The sequence below is a fragment of the Xiphophorus couchianus genome, chromosome 16 (genome assembly GCF_001444195.1).
Source record: "Xiphophorus couchianus chromosome 16, X_couchianus-1.0, whole genome shotgun sequence".
Lineage (NCBI taxonomy): Eukaryota > Metazoa > Chordata > Actinopteri > Cyprinodontiformes > Poeciliidae > Xiphophorus > Xiphophorus couchianus.
This window is the reverse complement of record NC_040243.1, coordinates 12,946,084-12,967,622: the sequence shown is the minus strand read 5'-3', so window position 1 is coordinate 12,967,622 and position 21,539 is coordinate 12,946,084. Positions and strand designations below refer to the sequence as shown.

The window sequence follows — 21,539 nt, the reverse complement described above, 5'->3', positions numbered from 1 at the left end:
CATGATGGACAGTTTTCTATTGGAGGGAGGAAAGATCAATACCGAGTACAGTGCTAGTGGGAACAAATGCAACAAAAACATATGTTCTGAAGTGTTTTCTTTTATTTTTTTCCTCTTTTGTAATGGCATTGATCTGAACAGTGAGGCCACATCTTGTTCTCCAGCTCCCCTCTGGCTCACACGCGCAAGTGGCAGGCCTCTGTGGTTCACTGCACCAACATGAACTTGATTAAATCTTTCCGGCCAAGAAAACAGACACATCTCCTCAGGCTCACTCCTCCTAAACAGCTTCTCTTCCTCCTCTTGTTCTTACTTCTTTCTTCTTCTGTTCTTCCCTTCATTTGTCCCTTCCATCCTTTTCTTCCTTAATTCACTTTTTCTTATCCCACCTTTTCTTTTGAGACACTCAGACTCACTCATCCCTGTCATCACCCGTTTTTTCTTGATACCCGCTGAGCTCCTGTCTGTTACCTCGGATTATGCTTTATTCTTCCTTTTTCAGTATGACATCAGTTCTTTTTTTAGTCAAGAGACTGTTTCTTTCTGTCTTGGATTTAATGCTTTATTGTCTTCTACACTGTGGTCTTCCTGATCCTTCCCTTCATAGTTAAGAGTCGATTTCTCATTTAATCCCTTCTTTCTCCCTCATTCTGATCACCACCTTTATCCCAATCTTTATTTTTCCTCACAAAAGGCGGTATGTGAAAGCCGATGGGCTTCAGCAGACATTTCTCCTGGCTCTTTGATGACAGAGTTGTGACGAAACGTCCCTGGATGACCTGCCCACACACACAAACACAAAGCTTCTGACGATGGAGGTTTACGCAGCAGTTTGCTCAGGATGAGATTCCCCAATGCTGACATGCTTGCCTCCGCTTTGAAGCTCGAGTTAAACTGAAATATATTTATTGTCGGAAACAACGGGACGTTTCATTGAACTAAACCCTTCTTTGCTCAAAGATCTGCCATATTATTTTACTTCTCTATAATGTAATTGTTGCATGAAACATGAATGCAGATCAAATGTGGGGAAAAATGAGGTCAGACTTATTTGTGATTCTTGCAGTATTCTTGTGTTTAGATGTCTCAATCTAAGTAGGCATGCGACTAAAAAACGTTCATTTTAGTAGGAAAAATAGCTTTTATTTTGAATGGAATATCACAATAACATTACAAGGACCATGTGGAATGCAATATTTGTTAGTTACTTCTCATTGCCGTGAATGCAACCTTGTATAGCAATAGGATATTAAGACTGTTGGATGGAGTTTGACCACAATTGATGCCTTCACCTGACTCAGATGATAGTAAATAGGAGGATGAAGGTCACGGAGATTGTTGGAAACGAAAATATCACGATCCAATTTTCTTATATTGTGCACATCTACTTTTATTTACTCAAGGGAAAGGGAAAGGGGGATCTGTTTGTGGAAGGTTACAGCTAAAATCAATGTTATTAGTTTCAAAATACTGGAAAATATAAAAATTTGCAGGCTTCTCTTTTCTAGGGATTTAAAAAAAATATTCGTAACATAATATAAATTTTCAGCTGACAGTATTTCCTGTTGCACTTTATTCTTCAGTTTTAATAGCTATTGCTGTTAGCAGCTAAGACATATCCCATTATCACATTAAAACAATGGAAATGGTTCTCTCTGTGGTTCACTGGAGGTCAAAGCTCTAGATGTTAAAGACTTTGTCTCGCCTCTATGCTTGGATTTCTCTAGATCAGAGAAATATTGAGATCTTGAGGCGCGCTCCATGTTGCCAGGCAGGTTCTCATTTCCACAGTTTTGACAGTAGTCAGACCTGAGTGGTACATTTGCTAATTTTTTTAGTTCTCAAGAGGGAAATTATGTTTTCATAGGGAGAGTTTGGAGGTTGTTTTTCCTTTATAAAATGAAATGCAACAATCATTTGGAAAATGTATTTTGTTTTTACCCAGGTTATCTTTGTCTGATACCTACATTTTGTTTGATGGAAAAAATAAAAAATAAAGCAGGAGAAATTTACATCAGAGAATAGTAAATAGATATAGCATAATATGAATTAAGTTTACATTTTTTATCTTTTAAAATGTGTAAGGAAATTTAAATAACTGGGGTAGAATGGTCTTCAGCAGTTTATTTGCTTTTGGCTTCATTTTTATTTTTATTTTTTATAATTCCCTTAAAGTGTTTTTCCTAATCTGAAATGGACCAATCGTGTCGCCACAATATTTTTGATGCCCCAGAAACAGGAATCATAAATTCCCTCTGATTCCTCCTTCTGCCTCCACTGAGTGTATGACGTCTCCGTTTGGATCCCTGACACAGCTCAGCAGGGATCCATTCAATTCCCATTTGGCTGTGCAGTCTTCCCCCCTCCAAGATTATCAGGCACTCATTGGCTGCACATGGCATTGTTATGCAACAACACATTTAAAACGCAAAGCCTTCTTTCTTTATGAGATTATGCAGTCAGCCCACCACAGCTCTGTTTGTATTCGCCCCTTCAGCCAGATGACATGTGTTTTTTTTATTATTATATTTGCTATCTGATATGAAAAATGTGTTTATGTACCCAGGGAAATTATTGCTGCAATATTTTGGGAGGGGGAATGACTTGAAACTTAAGGTGCATCAGATAAGATAGCAGTAGTTTTGAAGAAATAAACTGTGAGCAATTAGAGAGGGAAAATCAATATTAACACAGCATTTATTATTTTATTTGCTCTTGCTAAAGTCTTTCATCCACATCACATTAATAAAAACATAACATGTCTCTGCTGTGTACGTATCGTGGCTGCTTCAGCCCAAAGCAAATAGTAAAAACTAGAAATGCACACAAACCGGGTAATTTTATTAACAACTACCTCATAAGGAGAACACAGGACACAGACAGCAAGCAGCTCTTGTTGTATCTAAGCAACAACTGACACCAGAGATGGTCCTTGATGATGATCTTTTATTTTGTGTATGTATCCCTGTGTTTGTACGTGTGTGAGAGAGAAAGGCAGTGGCAGAATCAAGGAGACAAGGAATTGTTCTTGCATAAACACACACAGAGAACAGAGACCGTAGCGTCCTTTCTCATCTGTGTGTGCGAGTGTGTTTGCCTCATTAGTGTTTTTACAGGATTGTAGAAGTTTCTTTGGTTTTGTCTGATGCCGGTGTTGCCATGGAAGTGAGTGATGCTTGCGAACGGCGCCACAGCCAGCAGAAGGGAAGGCTTCAGAGAACATGGGACGAGATTTTTCGTCTGCTCGACATACTTCGTTGTGTGTGGGCTTTCAGGAGAGCGAGAGGGATGGGAGAATAAGGAAAGGTGACGAGTTGAGAATTACCTTTAAACAAGTATCTAACTATGTAATTAAAACACCACATTCATAAATATTGGGGAAAACGTCTTACTGACACAGGGAGACCTACACTGCCCTCTGCTGCGTGAACCTGGAGAAGCACAAAGAAGCATCAAAGATGTCCACAAACAATCTTATGGATAATTATTTAAAGTATGTTTCCTCATGGTTTTTGTGGGAAATGTATTCAAGTATTCATTTTGAAGGGATTTTTGGTGACTTATAACACAGCAAACTAACCTTTTTTGTCATGTGAAATAAATGTAGTGTGTTGTATTGATCCTTTGAATAATTTAACCTCATGAGTCTTTTCTTCTGTGTTATTTTTATCAATCAGTGAAGGGCTGCATTAAAGATTAAAAATGTATTTTCTAGAATTTGAATTGGTCCTCCTGACATAAAGGGGTCATATATTTTATGTGTGTGCCTTTCATCCTCATTCACTGTATAATTTAAGGTATTTGCATGCAAAGAGCATCGCTTTTACAAGCCAAAAATGCTGCTTTGACAGTCCTCACTCAAAGAAGGGCAGACTTTCATTTATGGGCAGGTAAATTAAAGCAGACTCATTTTACATGCAGCTGATCTAAAAGGACACATTTCAGGGGGGAAACACAAAGTGGTGCCGCAGCAAATTACAACTAGAAGTAAAACTGCAAATCATTTATTGTGTGATTCACATGATAAACATATTGGTTTATTTATACTTCACATTCTGATCCTCTCTTGTTTGTGGATGTAATCCATCTGCAGCCTTTCTACCCTTTCGATGGGAGATTGTAGACGGCAGAGATCAGTACTCCTTCTGTAGAAAGGAAATTGATCCAGACACAAACTGCCCTGCACGTTTACAGTTCCTGGCACGTGTATTCTTACCGTGAAACATTCCCACCTGTTTTTACAACACAAACTTCAGAGTATTTTGTTGGGATTTTATGTGCCTGAAATAATTCAGTTAAAATGTATTTGTTTATTCTTGATTTTGGTGTGATGTAGTTGTCTGCATTTATATATGCAGAGAATGTCTGCTGAGAAACATAGAGATGATTCACTTTAAGCTCTTAGATTTGTTGAAGCTTTTAATATCCTCTCTCTTCTGGTTATGATTGCTTAGATTCTTTATGTGATATTGTTCTGTATTACTTTCCTAGAATGACATTTGTTTGTTTATTAACATAATGTTAGTGTTGAAGAGTCACAAAGAATGATGGCTTCCTCTCATTTCCTCATCCTATTACCGTACTATTCTTGGCTTTTTGTTGGTTGCTGTTCCATTTACTCCATTTGTGACAATAGAATGTCAACTTATACTATTCTATTTAACTTGTAAAGCTCCGGTGCACAAATGACTCTCTCTTTCACTTGTTTTTTCTAGCTAGAGTGTAATTTTGTCTTCACCTGTTGTGACAGGATACGTGAGGCACACTTTAAGATAATGTTTTGCCTTCTGCTTTCTTGATTTACATGAGCCCGTGCTCTTACACCCACCCGGATTACTCCGCTGTTAGTGTTGTTTCACACTTAGCTAAGGGAATTTTAACCATATGCATTGCTTCACAACTCATGTTATCAGCGTATGTGTCTCTTGTGATTGAATCTATGCAGAGAAATCACTAAGCAATACAGAGTCTGTCATACCCAGCTTGTAAAGTTGTGATGAAATTTTTACTTTGAATCAGTTATTAAACAAAAACGAAGCTGAAATGAAAAACTTTCTGATCCTAAAACTAGAAATATTTCATACTTTTTTTCTGCCTCGTGTTTCAGTGTCACACTAAGATAAGCTGCCTTAGGTAAATAATGATCCAGCATCTCCTTCTTTCCAATGCCATATTTGATCACCAGATAAGTCATAAGGCCACATTTTTTGTACTGCAGCTCTCTATTCCTATCTAATGACCTACAAACCATAGACATAAAAACATCTAGAGCTTTTTGCTCAGTCATTTAGTCATATTGTCTGTAAATCTGCTTCAAACACTTTGACATTTTCTTTTATTATTCCTTCCAGTGGGTGAAGCCAGGAACCTGATTCCCATGGATCCCAATGGTTTATCAGACCCATATGTCAAACTCAAGCTCATCCCAGACCCAAAGAATGAGACCAAACAGAAGACCAGGACCATCCGTTCCTCTCTCAATCCCTGCTGGAACGAGTCGTTCACTTTGTAAGTACAGTTTCTTTTTTAGCAAATAATTTTCACATTTTCTGTAAACCAACAGTTTAAACAGTTTTTCCATTGTGTGTTTCTGTGCAGTAAGCTTAAAGCGTCAGATAAGGACCGGCGTTTGTCCATTGAGGTTTGGGACTGGGACAGAACCACCCGGAACGACTTCATGGGCTCCATGTCATTTGGTGTGTCTGAGCTCATCAAGGCTCCTCACTGTGGATGGTCAGTTTTCTTGTTGTTATCCTAACCTTGTGTTTCATCAATGTCAAAGCAAATTTGCTTTACAGAGCAAAAACAAAGCTAATGTAAAAACTGAAACTCAACACTCTTTACGAACAGTGGTTTCATCATTTTTGTCAGGCATTTTTGTAGCTGCCAAAGAGAAGCTGTTCAATGTAGCAATCTGGGTGTGAATTTCAAAATGTATGGAATGTGGTGCAATCTGGTGTTGGTAAATCTGGGGCTGCAAACAATCTTCATTCCAATACCGCACCCTTTAGAGACATTTGCAAAATGGAGGAAGAAAAAACAGTCAAATAGACAGATTTCTGTCTATTTTTGTAAAGTGGCATCATAACAGCACCTGGATAATTGTTGATAATGATCATTTGTTGATCACACATCTTTTCAGTTATGAAAAAGACTGTCTGCCACTGCATACTTCAAGGCCACCAGTGGGTGTTTCATACCTACTATGATGAACATGATTTAAAATGAATTTCTATGAGTTTGCCAAGTTTCTTAAAGGTAGACAATTGTTAGAAGTACAACAACCATTTATAAAATGTGTAGCTTATTCACAGTTGTTGAAAAATATTTCATTTTTTCACAAGGTAAAGGTTTATTTTATATCGACTACACTGACAAATAACTAAGGATGTATACATTTTGTTCATCTTTTATATTTTTTAAAGACATTCTTGGTAATATAAATAATATAAACACTAAAGCCTCTAGGGCAAATGCACAAAAACAAAGAGCCACCCTCTTAGTACCCATTAATATTTAGGCTACTGAAACAACATATTTTTGTGCCATTTATGCAACATTGATCAAATCAGCCTCTGCAATCTTTAGTAAACTAATAAAAAAAAGTAGAGAGTGACGATTTCCTTTGCTGCAACAGAATCCCACCCTGACATTTAGTCAAACATGACCAGAGGCCTGGTCGTGTCTGACTCCCACTGTTATCTGCAGTCAAGTCCAGCTATCAAAAAAAGCACCTGTTGGAGCCAATGGCTTCTCTCTGTGGATCTGTGAAACTCATTGTTTCTCAGTAGAGCCAACTTCTGCTCCAAAAGGAAATCAGGGAAATTCCGGCGTGTGAAATGTTGCCAGCCAACTTGGAAATTACTCCCGTCTGTGTGTTTGGCTGCAGTTTTTACTATAAATTACAGTTCATTAGACATTAAAGAAGAAGCAGAGTCAAGCTGGCAAGAGAATGCAGCCCTGAAAACATGCAGAAAATAGAAATCAAGTACTTTTAATTAAAGAGCTCAGAAATATGAAGACTTATATACGTATGTGGGTGGATAGAGGGAGGAATCCAAAGAAGATTATTTAGCAAATAATAGTGTATTCAGTTATGCAACATCAATGCAAGAGAAATTACCTTCGTGCTTTGTTATTTTCTTAGGTACAAACTACTGAACCAGGAGGAAGGAGAATACTACAATGTCCCCATTCCAGAAGTAGACGATGTCAATCTGGAGCTTCGACAAAAGTTTGAGGTGGGCAGCAGTGTCAAGGCAGTGTTGTTGTATTTTTTTAATGGAAAAAAATATATATTTACAAATGTCTTTTGTAGCTGATTCCATAGACGATAGCATACGACATCCTTTTCTTTTTTGTCGCTATGGAAACTTCATGCTGTTCCCACATTTTCTTTTATCTATGGTTACAGAGATGGAGATGAAAATGAATGAAATTAACTTGAAAGTATTACCTGGAACAGAAGGTGTTACTCAAATGATCCATTTGATGTTTTTATTTTATTCATGCGCTTTGCATTGCAGTGTCACTTTGAACAAAAAGGACCTGCAAGAAATGTCTCAACTTCTTCCTTTCTTTGCAAACACAGAGTTGATGTTGGCACCGCGTGAATATTACTGCAGGCTGTCTGGATGAGACCTCATCATATTCGCATTTTTATAGTTTCACTTCAACCTGCATGTAGCAAGAGGCATCATTCTATACCTTTATGTTATTGTCTCAACAGCTACTCATATGTGTTTATTATACAATGATGTCAACAGATGCTTAAATAGAACTGTGGCTTTTCCTAAGATGATAACAGAAAAACAAAAATGCAACAGCACAACATGTTTATCACTGCAGGATGACATGATTTATTGAACTTTGAGTGCTTGAAACATTTGTCACAAGGCTGTCAAGAGTGCCTGTGTGATCATTATTCATCCTGATCATAATCCTGTCCTACTACACAGACATACACAACATTACAATGAATAAAACAATATTCATTCCAATTATAAAAATGGGATGTGAACGGGGAGCTTTACAGCGTCCATTATTGCTGCAGTTCCCACACATTTGTTGCTCATGCAACAACACAAGGGTCTCTATTTTCAAACAAATGCACTGCCATTGCTGATGAAGATCAACCAGTCAATAATCTTTATCCATAAATACTTTTCATATGCAGTAAAGGCAACACAAAGTGTGTTACAAAAGATAACACACTTTCTGAGCAAAAAAAGAAATAGAAAACAAAATGACGTAAACGAGCACGAAAAAAGTACACAACTGTTTAGTTTATTGAGGGAGGTGACGTAGGTTACTGCATGAAATGTAGCCTTGCAGTCCTTTTGATAATTTTAATAATTATAACATGACACTGGGGCTGAATTCTTATAGTATGTGGCTTCTAGGCTGGAGAAAGACTCAAATTTAAACAGCATCTCATTCTCACTGCTAAGTACAGTGGTGGAGTGGTGATACTGTGGGCTAATTTCTCTCCCAAAACACTTGGGACTCTTGTCTGATCATCTGATAGATTCTACTAGTACTCTCGTATATTTACTGTTAGCAGTAAATTGATGCAAGAAATATGACTTAATTGTCAAGTTGTAAAAACTTTATGCATTTCTTAAGATGTAATTAGCTTATTCTTCACAAGGTAATTTAATCAAAGCAGATGAGGATGGAGACACATGATCAGACAAGGTCCAGTTCCAGGAAGAAAAAAATGACAAATTGAAAGTCAAAGTCAGTTTTGTTCAATACCGTCAACAAGATTACGGCTGTTGGTTAATGCATGAGGGGATATTAACTACTTTTTCTGTCCTATATAAGCGCATTATTGTTGCTTTACACAATTATCAATTAAAATGATCTGGAAGCTGTTCTGAACAGTTCTGTTAGCACTGAAAAAATTTTCTGAAGTTGTAAGTTGTTTTTTTTCTGCTCTGAGGTTATGCACCTGGAGGGCAGCATTAAATGTGGCAGGCTCTGCATGCTTGGAAACACAGATTACAAAGGTATAGAAAACTAAAAATGTCTAGACAATACTAAAGTGGCTCCTTCTCTGGGAGCCAGAATCATTCCTTATAATGCTTTTGCAAGTTTGACCCAGTTCCCATACTTTGTTCATAACACTTCCCACAACATTTGGAGACCCTCCTCCTGCTTTCCTGTAATCACTCTTTGCATTTCTTCTCGACAGATGAAAATCAGAGTGAAGTTATTATATTGACTTGATGTTTGCTGTAAAGTCGTTTTCCTGAATTGTTCCCATGATTTTTTTGTCAATATAAACAAACCTGCAGATCTTATCAAATCTAAAGACACAAACTGCAGCCAGTTATTGCTCTCTAGTGGTTGCTTTGCTAATTGCAGATGTCGGTGAGGTTCAACATGCAACCTTAATTAAACTCATATCCTCTCCAGAGATGGATACATAGATGTATCATGTTCTGAGAAGTGCAAAACTGGTTGGAACTTATAAAAGAAAGAGGGTAGCTTTAATAAACTCCAGCTTTTAGTGTGTAAGTGTGTGGCCTTGTATTTGATACGTTGCAATCCCCACATTAGGAAAAAGTGCTGCTTTGTATTAAGGGTTAGGTTTAAGACTAAGGTATGATTAAGTTTAGGTTAGGTTTACAGTAAGGAGCGAGGTTTAGGCTGCAGAAATTAATAAAAGTCAATGGAAATGAATGCAAAGTCCTTGTGAAGACAGAAAGACAACTGTGTGCATCTTTAAGTGTGTGTGTAGGCGTGTGCGGGTGTGTGTGAGGGCACACAGGGTTTACTGAGCTTAAATGTCTTCTCCTCACTGCACTCCCTGAGGAACTGAGTTTTAATTTTCCTCTTTTCTTCATACTGTACGAACCGACCGACCTTGGCTTCTTCTCTGTCGCTGACGTCTTCACACAACCGCTGGTTGCCATGGAAACTAGGGCGGGATGCAAAAGATGTGAATGTTTTTCTTTTTATGCTTTAATATTTTCCAGTCGTGATTTTGATCTTTTTTTTTTTTTTTTTGGAGTTCACAGATAAGTGGTCGTCAGAGTAATCACTCTCCATGTTTTTGCCCACATGTGTGTCAGCCAGGTTTGCACACTTTATTTAATCACTGAGCCCACTAATGAGTGAGTTTCTTCTCTTTTCTAGGCCTGCCAGTTAAATATCCACTATCTCAAGGTAGCTCCCCTGCCTGCTTCTTCTGTTTCTCTTATGTTTTTGGCTTACATCTCACTTATTCACTTGCTGAACTGGGATTGTTTGTGAATCTCTGCTGGGACTTCACAAATTAATCTGATTTACTAACAAAGGCCTTCTGCATAATACACTTGTTCCCATTTTATTTGTTTTTTTATTCTTGTCACAGATTAATCCACTAGATAGAAAACTACCTAGTGTTATTAAACTTTAATGAAATAAACAATCCAGTCCTATTATGTAGAGAAATTGTTTCTAGGAGAGTCTTATTGAAAGCAAAAGTTTATATTTGTACCAGATTTGACAAAAATAGTTATACTTTTTTTTTTAGCTATTTCCTCAAGGTTAAAATGTTTAAACTTTTATGAGATCCATATGTGTTAGCTGAAAGGGCACATCTCATTTATTTTAACAACTTTTCCTTTAGGTTGTACTTGGGTTTAATACTTAAAAATATGTCTAAAAAAAACAGCATTTGGAAATGGTGACAGCGTTTTGGAAGTCTGAGATCAACACAATAGCAACCCAAGCTTTCAGCTTCCAGATATGGCTCCTAAACAATATTTGGCCTTTAGGTCAGATTTGAAGGACTAGAAATTTTTTTATTCAAGAACCATGAAGAAAACAGGCTCAAAATATAAAAATTATACTAAATCATATAAAATAATTACTATTTCTAATAGTTTCAGTTTTAGCTGTTAATACACACAGACTACTTATCAAACACACATAAACCAAACAGCATTGTTGTTAGTAAATTTGTGAAGCTTGCTGCCGTCTGGTTTCGGGGCATTTTCTTTACCTTCCAATGCTGCCGCTGGCCAGCAGGGCTTCACTCCCACTCCTAACTGGGTGATTACCGTCAACCTTCTACTAGTCTGAGCATGACTATAGAAGGCTGTGTGAACATTAAGCATGGAAATACACTAATTATTCTAACTGTTTGACTGGATACTCACAGCCTCTTATTCTCTGTTGTGTGTGCAGTATATGTGTGTGCGTGGGGGTGTGCGTGTGTGTGCCTGATGTTTCCACACAGTGGCACTGTTATATTTCTTATAAGACTCATGTTTGGCTGCACTGCATCTGGTGAAATGAAACTACTGAAGTATTTGCTTGTAGTAGAACTATAGATGTTAGTTGTGTTAAAAGTTGTCAGTTTTTGTATTTGAGAAAATGTCCCTGCATTTTTCTGTTTTGTTTCAAAAGCGACTACTTGGATCTCAAATATGACGGGGTAATAATGAGTAATAACAGGAAGCTAAAGAGAGACAATAATGAGCAAAACTGAAATGGAAATACATCTTGTGAATTTTTGGTATAAGCAACAGACATTTTACTGAATATTCAGACTTTGTCAGAGATTTCTAGTGCAGAATGTTTGGGTAAGATTCATTTAGTGGTGCTCAAACTGTTTTATTTGAGAGATTTGTTTTAGTATTTTTGATTTCATAATGCAAAAAATGCCTGCTCTTAATATTTAAACAATAAGTAATCTGAACAGTCATCCTAAATATGCAGCTTTGAAGATGTTTCCACATATCTAATGAGGTGGACAATGCAAATGAAGTAAGGAGGGAGAGCTGGAAAGTTTAGAAGTGGGACATTTAAAATATTAAGGTCAATGCTTATGATAAGGACACAAGATGAAATGTGGGCATAGTGCGACAATATTGGACGTAAAGTATGATTTGCATTTATGCAGGAGAAGTAAGTGGGGTTATTTCCCAGTACTACAAGGGCAATTTGCAAGAAAAATAATTTTAGGATCATATTTTTGTTCACAAATAGGCCTATTTTGAAAACAATACTTTTGACCATTGGATTTTGTAAGTTCTGTGTGTGTGTTTGTATTTTATTAACAATTATTTCATGGTTTAATGGGAATGTCAATAAATGTAAGAATTTTTATTCATTTGTAACTATAATGTTTTTGCATTATTTTCAGTTGTTAATTTATTTCAGGCAAAATTTAGTTTAATGTAGTTTTAAAAATAATAATCTTATCAGATCATGAACATTTTTTAGTTACTGAATAAATGTAAGTATTGTTTTTATCACTAATGGACAGCTGTGTAACAACTTTATCTGACTTATTCCTTGATATGCATGCGTCCCGCACCAACTGTTTGTCACTCACAAAAGTGTGGAAACTCAGCGTTATCGTCTTATTTCTTCTAGAAAGTGATAATATATTCGATTAAAGCATCCACATTTTAGGGAACTTTATGAAAATTATTTTGTGTGGGTGTGTGTGTTCATTGTACATAACAGAAAGCCAAGTTGGGCCACGGTAAGAAAGTGATCACACCAACAGACCACCGGCGGTTCAGTCTGCCCTCAGGTAACATGGACCGGGTCCGGCTCAGCGACTTCAACTTTCTGGCTCTCCTGGGAAAAGGCAGCTTCGGAAAGGTGTGACTTTATACATTTCATTTAAAAAGCAACAGCAACACTTTGAATAAAGCAACCAAAGTAAAGTTTAGCTTTTTTTCTTAACCTCTTAAGTGTGACATCTCTGTCGAATGCAGGTAATGTTGGCAGAGATGAAATCAACAGAGGAGCTGTACGCCATAAAGATCCTAAAGAAAGACGTCGTGATCCAGGATGACGACGTTGAATGTACGATGGTGGAGAAGAGGGTGTTAGCGCTAAGAGACAAACCCCCCTTCCTCACGCATCTCCACTCTTGCTTTCAGACTGTGGTGAGTACAAAAAAAACCCCTGCAGCTTTCTGCTGTCGTCATAGTTAATAATGCCCACTTTATGCACTGACGGCTTGTTCATACAGACAAAATAAGCTCCTTATTTAAAGGGGACCATTGTTCTTCCAAAGCAATTTCATTTCCACTGAGTGTAACTGTTATTACTTTTGTATTTGTGCTAACATTTCAGGGATGCCAATTTCTTTGCTGAGCATCCCTGCAGGGAAAATTGAGAGTGAAAAAGTAGTGACGTCTGTGCAGACGCAGCCTCACTCTAAGCTTTTTAAATAAAAACTGGAGTCATAAAATGTTGCTTTACAAGGAGGATATGACATATTTCTTAAGCTTAGGTGACATTATCTACTGCATATCTGTCCATCTGCACTCTGGACAATAACCTGCTGTTTTTATTACAGGACCGACTCTACTTTGTGATGGAATACATTAATGGAGGGGATCTCATGTATCATATCCAGCGTATGGGAAAGTTTAAGGAGCCTCAGGCAGTGTAAGGACTCACTCTGACATATGCACATGGTTTGAAAATGGAGATACTATTTTACAGGCAGCTTCAATATGTAATGTCAACACCTCAGACTGGTGCTGGTTAAACTCAAACATTGAAACCCTCATTATTTCTTTGTATGAAAGAAATAATACAAATAATTCATTTCTTTAAATGAAGAAATAGAAAAACAATTATCTTCTAGACATGCTGTTGGTATCAAAGTTCAAAAATGTGCAAATTAAATTACATTCACTACTAATTTATCCTTTGATTTATTCATTGAGTTTGGAAGCCTGAATGATTTATTGCAATAAAACTTCCTCCCAAAGTGGTTGGTTACTGGATCTAAAATTAATTAAGAGGTTTTAAAATCCCAGTAGCTTTCAAAGACATACTGGGAAATATATATAAAGAAATATTAAGAACTCTTTGAAAATTAACTGAGAGACTGAGGGAACAAAATAGATAGAAAAGAAAAATATTTACATAAGTAACATAGTAATAGCAGGAAGATTAAAAGAAACAAGGATGGATGCCAAGTTCTGAATTTGCTACCAATGTTTCACTAAAATCACAGAATTTTGCTTATAAACATTGATACCTGTTTCTTTATTAGATTCAGCTGAACTACTTCCTTAGCATATTAAGATTATCAGCAAATATGCTAAAATGTCTGTTACAATTTGTATTATTATTTTGCAGATTTTATGCAGCTGAGATAGCAGTCGGCTTGTTTTTCTTGCATCGAAAGGGAATCATTTACAGGTGGGTTTCTGGATGTTTCATGCAGCTGTGGTTATTCAGACTGAATTAAAGGACCTCTTACATTAATCATAGCTTGAAAGACTGAATATAGGAAAACAAGACTTTAAAGGAAAGGCAACAAGACAAAGAAAGTAAAAAGAAATGTGTAAATCCAACCAGTAAATCCATGAAGTGATGGCTGAAAAAAAATACACAGCTGCATTCACTTCAGGGCAAATCCAACATGTCTGCAGTTGCACCTCTAACTTAATATTTTATATACGATGCAGATTGTTGTGTTTTTTACTTCAGGTAAAAAAAGGGGGTGGTAGGAAGTAACCAGGGGAGTGATTTGAATTCTCACAAAGCTGTGTGTGCTGCAGGGATCTGAAGTTGGACAATGTGATGCTGGACTGCGAAGGCCACATCAAGATAGCGGACTTTGGCATGTGCAAAGAGAACATGTATGAAGGGATGTCAACACGCACCTTCTGTGGCACCCCGGACTACATTGCACCTGAGGTGAGACGTCTGATGAGAAAAACAAAGATTAAATAACCAAGCTGTGTTTTATTTTAACGCTCTCAGTTGTGATTTGAAAAATGTGTCTAATAAACACCAGAAACTCTTTTTACTGCAGTCAAAAGAAAGTTAATAAATAATTGCAATTATGCGATCTTGTGCTGTTGAAATGACTTTCTATCAAATAAATGATTTTTTTTTAAATAATTGAACCATTTTGTGTTGCATACATAATTTACCTGGCTGCATCAAATGGTTGCAAATTTATTTACAAAAACGACATTAATTTTACATGCACATCAGGAATGGATTTTTATCATATTATTTCTTATGATGTAAGCACTTTGAAATGCCTTGCTACTGAAATGTGCTATACAAATAAAATTTGATTGATTGATTGATTGATGTGATTATTTTTTTTGTCATACTTCTAAAATCAGTTGGGTTGTTTGACAACCCCAAAGGTTTGCAGTAGCGAGATTGTTGCTTTTCCTGTTTAAGCTAGTTTTTCTGATTTTAATTCCCAGAGACCATCAATTAAAAGCAATAAATTTGAAAATATGTTTGAATCCAATTATTCTGTCCTCTTTAGTAGTATGACAACTAATGAATGTTACTAGAGTCAGTTTTAATTTAGAAAAGCTTTCGTGTTTGTGGGACTCTGACTTCTTGCAGTGAAAGCTGTTTACCCAACAGGATGTGAGGATTTTTTTCCACACTGTTTTTCATCATAATTGCAAGGAATACTTTGTGATAATGATGTTTAAATCCTCCATCTCTTAAACACATAGTGAAGTGTTTGTATGTTGCAGCCTCAGTTGCTTCATTAAGGTTTTTCTGTACTGGATTTTTCAAGCCCACCTGCACACTTATTTACATTGTTTTTTCACACATTCATGGTGATATAAAACTGTACATATCTTCCATAAATTTTATCCCGTGATATAGCCGAATGCACAGCCATAGTTCAGCCATAGTGCACAGGAAGCTTTTTTTTTCAAAAGCTTCCTGTGCACAAAAATAATTTATAATTTATGAACCATTTGGAAGCTGTTAAAAATGCTGCATTTGTGCATTTAAATGAAACACAGCTGTGATTAAGCTCTTTGCTTGTGCAACTGTGCCATTATTATGTCTGTGTGTGGGAGGGAGGCGTGGTGGGATGGCAAATTGGATGTTAGGAGAAAGGGCCTTTGTCGTGGCAGCTTAAAATATCTGGCTGGGTTTAATGGGGGCTGATTTAGTTTGGTGAGATTGGGGGTAATGAAAATGGCTTTTGTTCATTTTTTCTTCAGTAACTTTAGTGCAGATCTCATAGACTGTATCCAACTCTACTCTTTACTTGCTTTCAGCAAAGTAAGGATGAAGAAATACATTATTGTATTTGTAAATAAATTAATGTTTTGTCTCTTTTTGTCTTAGATAATAGCTTACCAGCCTTATGGAAAATCGGTGGACTGGTGGGCTTATGGAGTTCTCCTGTATGAGATGTTGGCAGGGCAGGTAACACATTGTTTCACTCTTCACTGCCTCTTTGCAAAGGATTTGCATCAAGATCTTAAAACTTGGTAAATAACCACAATGAAATAATCAAAGCATTTCCCTTTAGTTTTTCTTATTTTTTGATTTAAAAATCTGTAAATGTTATCTATTGATCAGATTTCTGAAGTCAAAAGACACAATTTGAAACTGCTCCTCTGCGCTCTAAAAAAGTATATTTTCACAGAATTTTAGATTATACAATAGATATGTTCATTTTTAATTGGCACTGTTTGTGTTGTTCTCCTTTCTGCCACCAGAGGCACTGAAGAGAACTAATACATCAAAGCTGTCCTGGGATAGAAAAAGTTTTTTTTCTTTAATAAATGGGAAAAGGGTAAATTTATTCAGACTTAGATAACTGCTTCCTTTGAAATTATCTATATTTTAATTTATCCAGACTTTCCTAACTTTACTAAAATAATATACAAATCAAAAATAGTATAAAATATCAAAATAAAATATCCCTTTATCCCTTTAATTATCCCTTTATTATCCGCACATAAGTAATTGAAGTCTTTCAAAAAATTGACTTGCAAAGAAAGCAAGTTATATTTCAGGATTAAAAATAAACTGACACTCATTTAAATCTGTTATGTTATTTTATCATCACAGTAATAGAAAAATAAGCTTCTGCACTGTTTAATATCTGAAATGGGAGATACTTTCATAAATACAGTGTTAATAGTTTGAAGCAACAAAATATGACAGATATTCTTATTTACATAACTATCCATCTAAAATCAGTAGTGACATAATTTCCTGTTCCCTTTTATTTTCAAGATAGGCTAAAAATGTCACTGTTCTCTGCAGACCTTCAGACACTTTGACAGCAGTGTCACCTTCATCTGCAGACGTTGTCACCTCGGAGTGATGCACATGACGAGCCGTAAATTGTCGTCATTGCAGCTTCTGCCTGAGCTCTCTAACACTTCTGCTTCTGTACATTTCTAGCCACCGTTTGATGGTGAAGACGAGGACGAGCTCTTCCAGTCCATCATGGAGCACAACGTGTCCTACCCAAAGTCCATGTCTAAAGAAGCAGTGTCCATCTGCAAAGGGGTAAGGAGAGAAAATAAATCCAGTGAGAAGGAAGATGTGCAGTTTTCCAAAAATGTTAAAGGTGCAACTTTGTTTAATCTGATAAAAAAAAAAAAACAGACAGCAATTTTAAATCCAATTATCCGCCTCCCCTGAATGTGCCACACTGTCACCTTGAAAAAGTGGCAGTAGGTTGTGATTGTTTCAAGGTCTTGTCCTGTGGCAGTTCAGAAAGGCTTGTGTTTTAATCGTTTGATGACAACAGCAGAGTTGGGTCTGCTTGAAAACAGTTTTGACATTCAAGAGTGAGGAGCTCTGTTGTTGCTGTTCATCATACATCTGGAAGTCATAGAAACTGAGAACATAACAACAGAAGCTTTGCAGCTTCTTGCACGAGCCGGTTTTCTGTGCGACAGCGGACATTTTGCTTTGACAGGTCATTTTCAGCACCAACCTGAAAACGGCTGGCTTGGGAGAAGTTACGTAATGATCAGGGGGATTCACACATCCATACATTTTTCATTGGCTGCGGAACAAAATTCTGCTCAAAACACAAGAATAACCACAAATGCTGTATCATCTTTTTTTAATTACTGTATATGCATTGTCTAATTAAAAAAAGATGATGCAGCATTTATATTATAAATATAAGACATCTTTTCTTATATTTGTTTTATAAATATAAGATAATGACTCAAGGTAAATACCAAGTATTCTTGCATTTCACTCCATTTTGGCTAAATTTGAGAGGGAAATTAGAAATTAGAAAATAAAGCAGAGGTATAGGGTTAGGGTAATATTACTTCAGCAGAAATGTATCCATCCTCATGGCTCTGCTCCTTACATCAACTCTTTCTGTTGTCATCTTTCAGTGGATTCACACATTCATATTTTGTCTGTCTTCATCAATCATAGCAGGACTTTAGGTGCTGGTCTACATGTCCTTATCAGTCACTTTAATAGACATTAAAATACTTTTTTGATTAAAAAAAAAGCAGCCATTGCAAATCTGTGTCTCAGTGGAAACACAGATTTATAAGGTTGCAATACGTAGAAGATTTTGCAATAGATCTGCTTGCTGATCTAAAAAGGTATTTCTTTATTTGACTTGCCATACAGCCATTGAGACACAATCTACTCGTGCTCAACCTTTTATTTTTATTTTTTTTGTTCTCTTCCTTTAGAAACTACATTTTAGACTACAAAAGTCTCCAAAGTTAAAAACCAGAAAGAAACTATTTCTTTAATCAAACTAAAACTGATTTGATCATTCACTCTACATGAAAAAGGAAACAAAAACTACACTTGTCAGTATGTTAATGACGGCTTAGTGCTGAAGGTTATAGTATATTAATATTATCTAATATCTTTTTTGTGTGGCTCAGAAGTTGGCCCTCTCACAGGAAGTTGTTTTACACTGTTGGTGCTACTGAGTCACAAATTTCCAAGGCATTCAAAAATATCCCTGTATTTATATGTTCACCTTACATCTGGGTCGTGCTTTCATTTCAGTGCCACACAGCAGCTGTGTGGTGTTGATATATGTCTTATGGTTATTTACTGACAAGGAAATTAGCTTTTAGAGTTCATTTACAAACTAGAGAGTGTTTATAACATTTGGCTGCAGACTGATAGCATTTTCTATTAATGCATCACAGCCTCATTTATTATGTTTTTATATCCTCAAGCCTGTCACACAAAATATGTTTCATAATGTGAGAACAGGTGACAAAACAGATTTCTCTCCTGCTATTGTGCGATTCCCTATTCATTAACAAAGAATCATCCATGGTTGAAATTGAAGGTGACTAAATCTCCTTTGTGTAATAATAAATTTGCTGTCAGTTTTGCTAAAATAGCTTGGTTCACGCTCCTTTTTTTCTTCAGCTTTGTCATTTAGTTTATTTTTTAAATCACCAAGCTGGAATTGTCTCAGCTGCCATTTCTCATTCGGTTTGTCCTCAGCTGATGACGAAGCATCCATCAAAGCGTCTCGGCTGCAGCATGGAGGGCGAGCGGGACATCAGAGAGCAAGCCTTCTTCAGACGTATCGACTGGGAACGCCTCGCAAACCGAGAGATCCAGCCGCCTTTTAAACCCAAAGTGGTGAGTAAAGTGGATATTTGTTTGAGCAGAAGATCACATGCCAGTAATCCCAAGAACATACTTCAAAGTCTAGTGGCAGCATTTCTTTGACGCCTCCAACGCCATGCTTTATTATCTGATATTAAAAACATGTTGGTGGCCCATTTTTTGTTTACACTGTAAACCCATACGACAGCACTTAGTTTTGTCCTGTAACATTCCTCAAGGATGGAGCATACAGAGAAAGGGACTTTTTACAATTTCCCATTTAATAATTTTTTAGATCATCCAGAGTTCAAGGTCCTCTCATCTCTTCCAACAAGTTTTCAATAAGATTTAGATCTACAGACTGAAATAGTGATGGAAGAAGATAAAGTTTTCTGTGACTGGTTTACAGTTTAGGAAACTAAAAACTTTGTAAAGGTAGAAAAACATTTCTGGCACCACCTCAAAACAACCAGTTGGCATTTAGATGCCATCTATTCGTTGTTATGGAGACTTTAGGAAACAAAATACCACCTTTAGCTGCAGTCCAGCCCCGACACCATTGTAATAGAGAAATAGCTAGAAGTGTTAATAATTGTGTTCAGTTTGACATTATGCTGCTCCAGTTTGATGAATATATTGTAAGGCATTTTACACATCTACCAGCAATGCCAACAAAGTACTATAAATATAAATAGATATAGATAGATATTTCCTCACAGTGATCAAAAACTTTCCCTTTGACTTCCTTTTCCATACGAGTGTTTTTGGATTATTGAATGTCTTAATCCAAAACGTAGTTTAATTTTCCTAGACTGTGTTGTGTTAGCGTTTTGTCTAATGCTATTATCTTGAGCAGGATATTTATTTGGAGTTTTTCAGACATTGCATTCACCACTTCAGTTGCTCTTAATTGTTATATTCTGATTACGTTAGGAAATGAGAAAATGACTCAGAAAGCACTCCATCATCTCCTTTGAGCCCTCTAATGTAAATTATTCACAATTTCAGCATTCCAGGCAGCTGCATAGAGGAATTTGTAGAGGCTGAGATGATTGGATATTTCAAATTTGGATCAGCTGGACTTTCCTCATAGTTTTTTTTTTTGTATCAACACAAAGTCAGTAAAGCTAAATTCTTATCGACCACCATGTTTTTACTGCCTAATTTCATACAATCAAAATAATTCTTGGATAAATTTCTGATCCCTTGATTTGAAAGCAATCAGGTTTTCACTACATCCTTATGAGCAGGAATGTCAGTCTCTAACTATTCAAATACAAATTGTAATTTTTGTTTCACTGGTTCCTGAAAAAGATGTTGGAGGTCGAAAAATGTGCAGAAAACTTCCTGCGTAGCGATTTTCTGCCACATACAGAGTGTGATGTATGTCATTTTAAATCGCTGTTGAATAATTTAAATAATTTCCTGGAGGAAACTGCTTCTTGCAAACACAGCTCCTTAGTGAGAATGCAGGAATCTGAATGTATATTATGTTTTTTTATGCATTTATTTGTTTTTCTTGCTAAACTGTAATATTTTATATTCACCCAGAGAAGCTGAAGGTTGAAAATTCAGCAGTTGTACTTCTGCTTGTACTTCCTAAACCACATCTTGTGATAAAAATTTCTAATTTTCTGCCTGCTGACCGCACCATCCTTTATCCCCTCAGCGCCCAAGAAGTCTGAAGTGTTGCCACTGATGGTTAAAAATAGCAGAGTTGTCCTTTACTTCCACACCAAATGAATGCAAAATTGTACACTGGATGTCACACATAAGGACTGGAAAACACTTCTAAAAGCAGGTGGTTCTATTAGAACTGCGCTGTGTGGCTTATTACATTTGTGAGATTGTATGCTGTGACATAAATTGGTCTGAAGTTACAGCAAACTGATCCGTCTGCGCTTTTATGGCTCTGCTTGTGTTAAATTATGGAGCAGCTGAAAATATCTGGAATGCCAATGTATCTCCTGAGTAGATGCATTGCAAAGAAGAAGTGCTGAAATTCAATATGACAAATTATTGGGTTTTGCTGTGTGTAACATCTGTATTTCAGTGTATAAAAGAGCATACAATGCTTTGCAAAAAGTGGTCAGGCCCATTTGAACTTTTTTATATTTTGTTATACTACCACCTTCATTGTGTTTTATAGGGTTTCCATGTGATTGCCCAATAAAAAATATTGTGCAATTGTGAGGTAGTTTTCCAGAAATCATTTT

General features: G+C 36.5%; 1 protein-coding gene across 4 annotated transcripts in view; it reads left to right on the top strand.

The window, feature by feature from the left end:
- prkcab (protein kinase C, alpha, b) overlaps nt 1-21,539 on the top strand; it is a 101,594-nt gene that overhangs the window by 76,345 nt on the left and 3,710 nt on the right. For 2 of the 4 annotated variants that reach the window (XM_028042068.1, XM_028042070.1), the window contains 12 exons: nt 5,352-5,508; nt 5,599-5,733; nt 7,148-7,241; nt 10,144-10,173; nt 12,466-12,606; nt 12,723-12,896; nt 13,313-13,404; nt 14,107-14,169; nt 14,532-14,670; nt 16,093-16,173; nt 17,164-17,271; nt 19,216-19,356. In XM_028042068.1, coding sequence (XP_027897869.1) covers nt 5,352-5,508; nt 5,599-5,733; nt 7,148-7,241; nt 10,144-10,173; nt 12,466-12,606; nt 12,723-12,896; nt 13,313-13,404; nt 14,107-14,169; nt 14,532-14,670; nt 16,093-16,173; nt 17,164-17,271; nt 19,216-19,356 — 1,355 coding nt within the window. The remainder of the gene's footprint in view (nt 1-5,351; nt 5,509-5,598; nt 5,734-7,147; nt 7,242-10,143; nt 10,174-12,465; nt 12,607-12,722; nt 12,897-13,312; nt 13,405-14,106; nt 14,170-14,531; nt 14,671-16,092; nt 16,174-17,163; nt 17,272-19,215; nt 19,357-21,539) is intronic. The other 2 variants (XM_028042069.1, XM_028042071.1) reach the window with 2 other exon arrangements.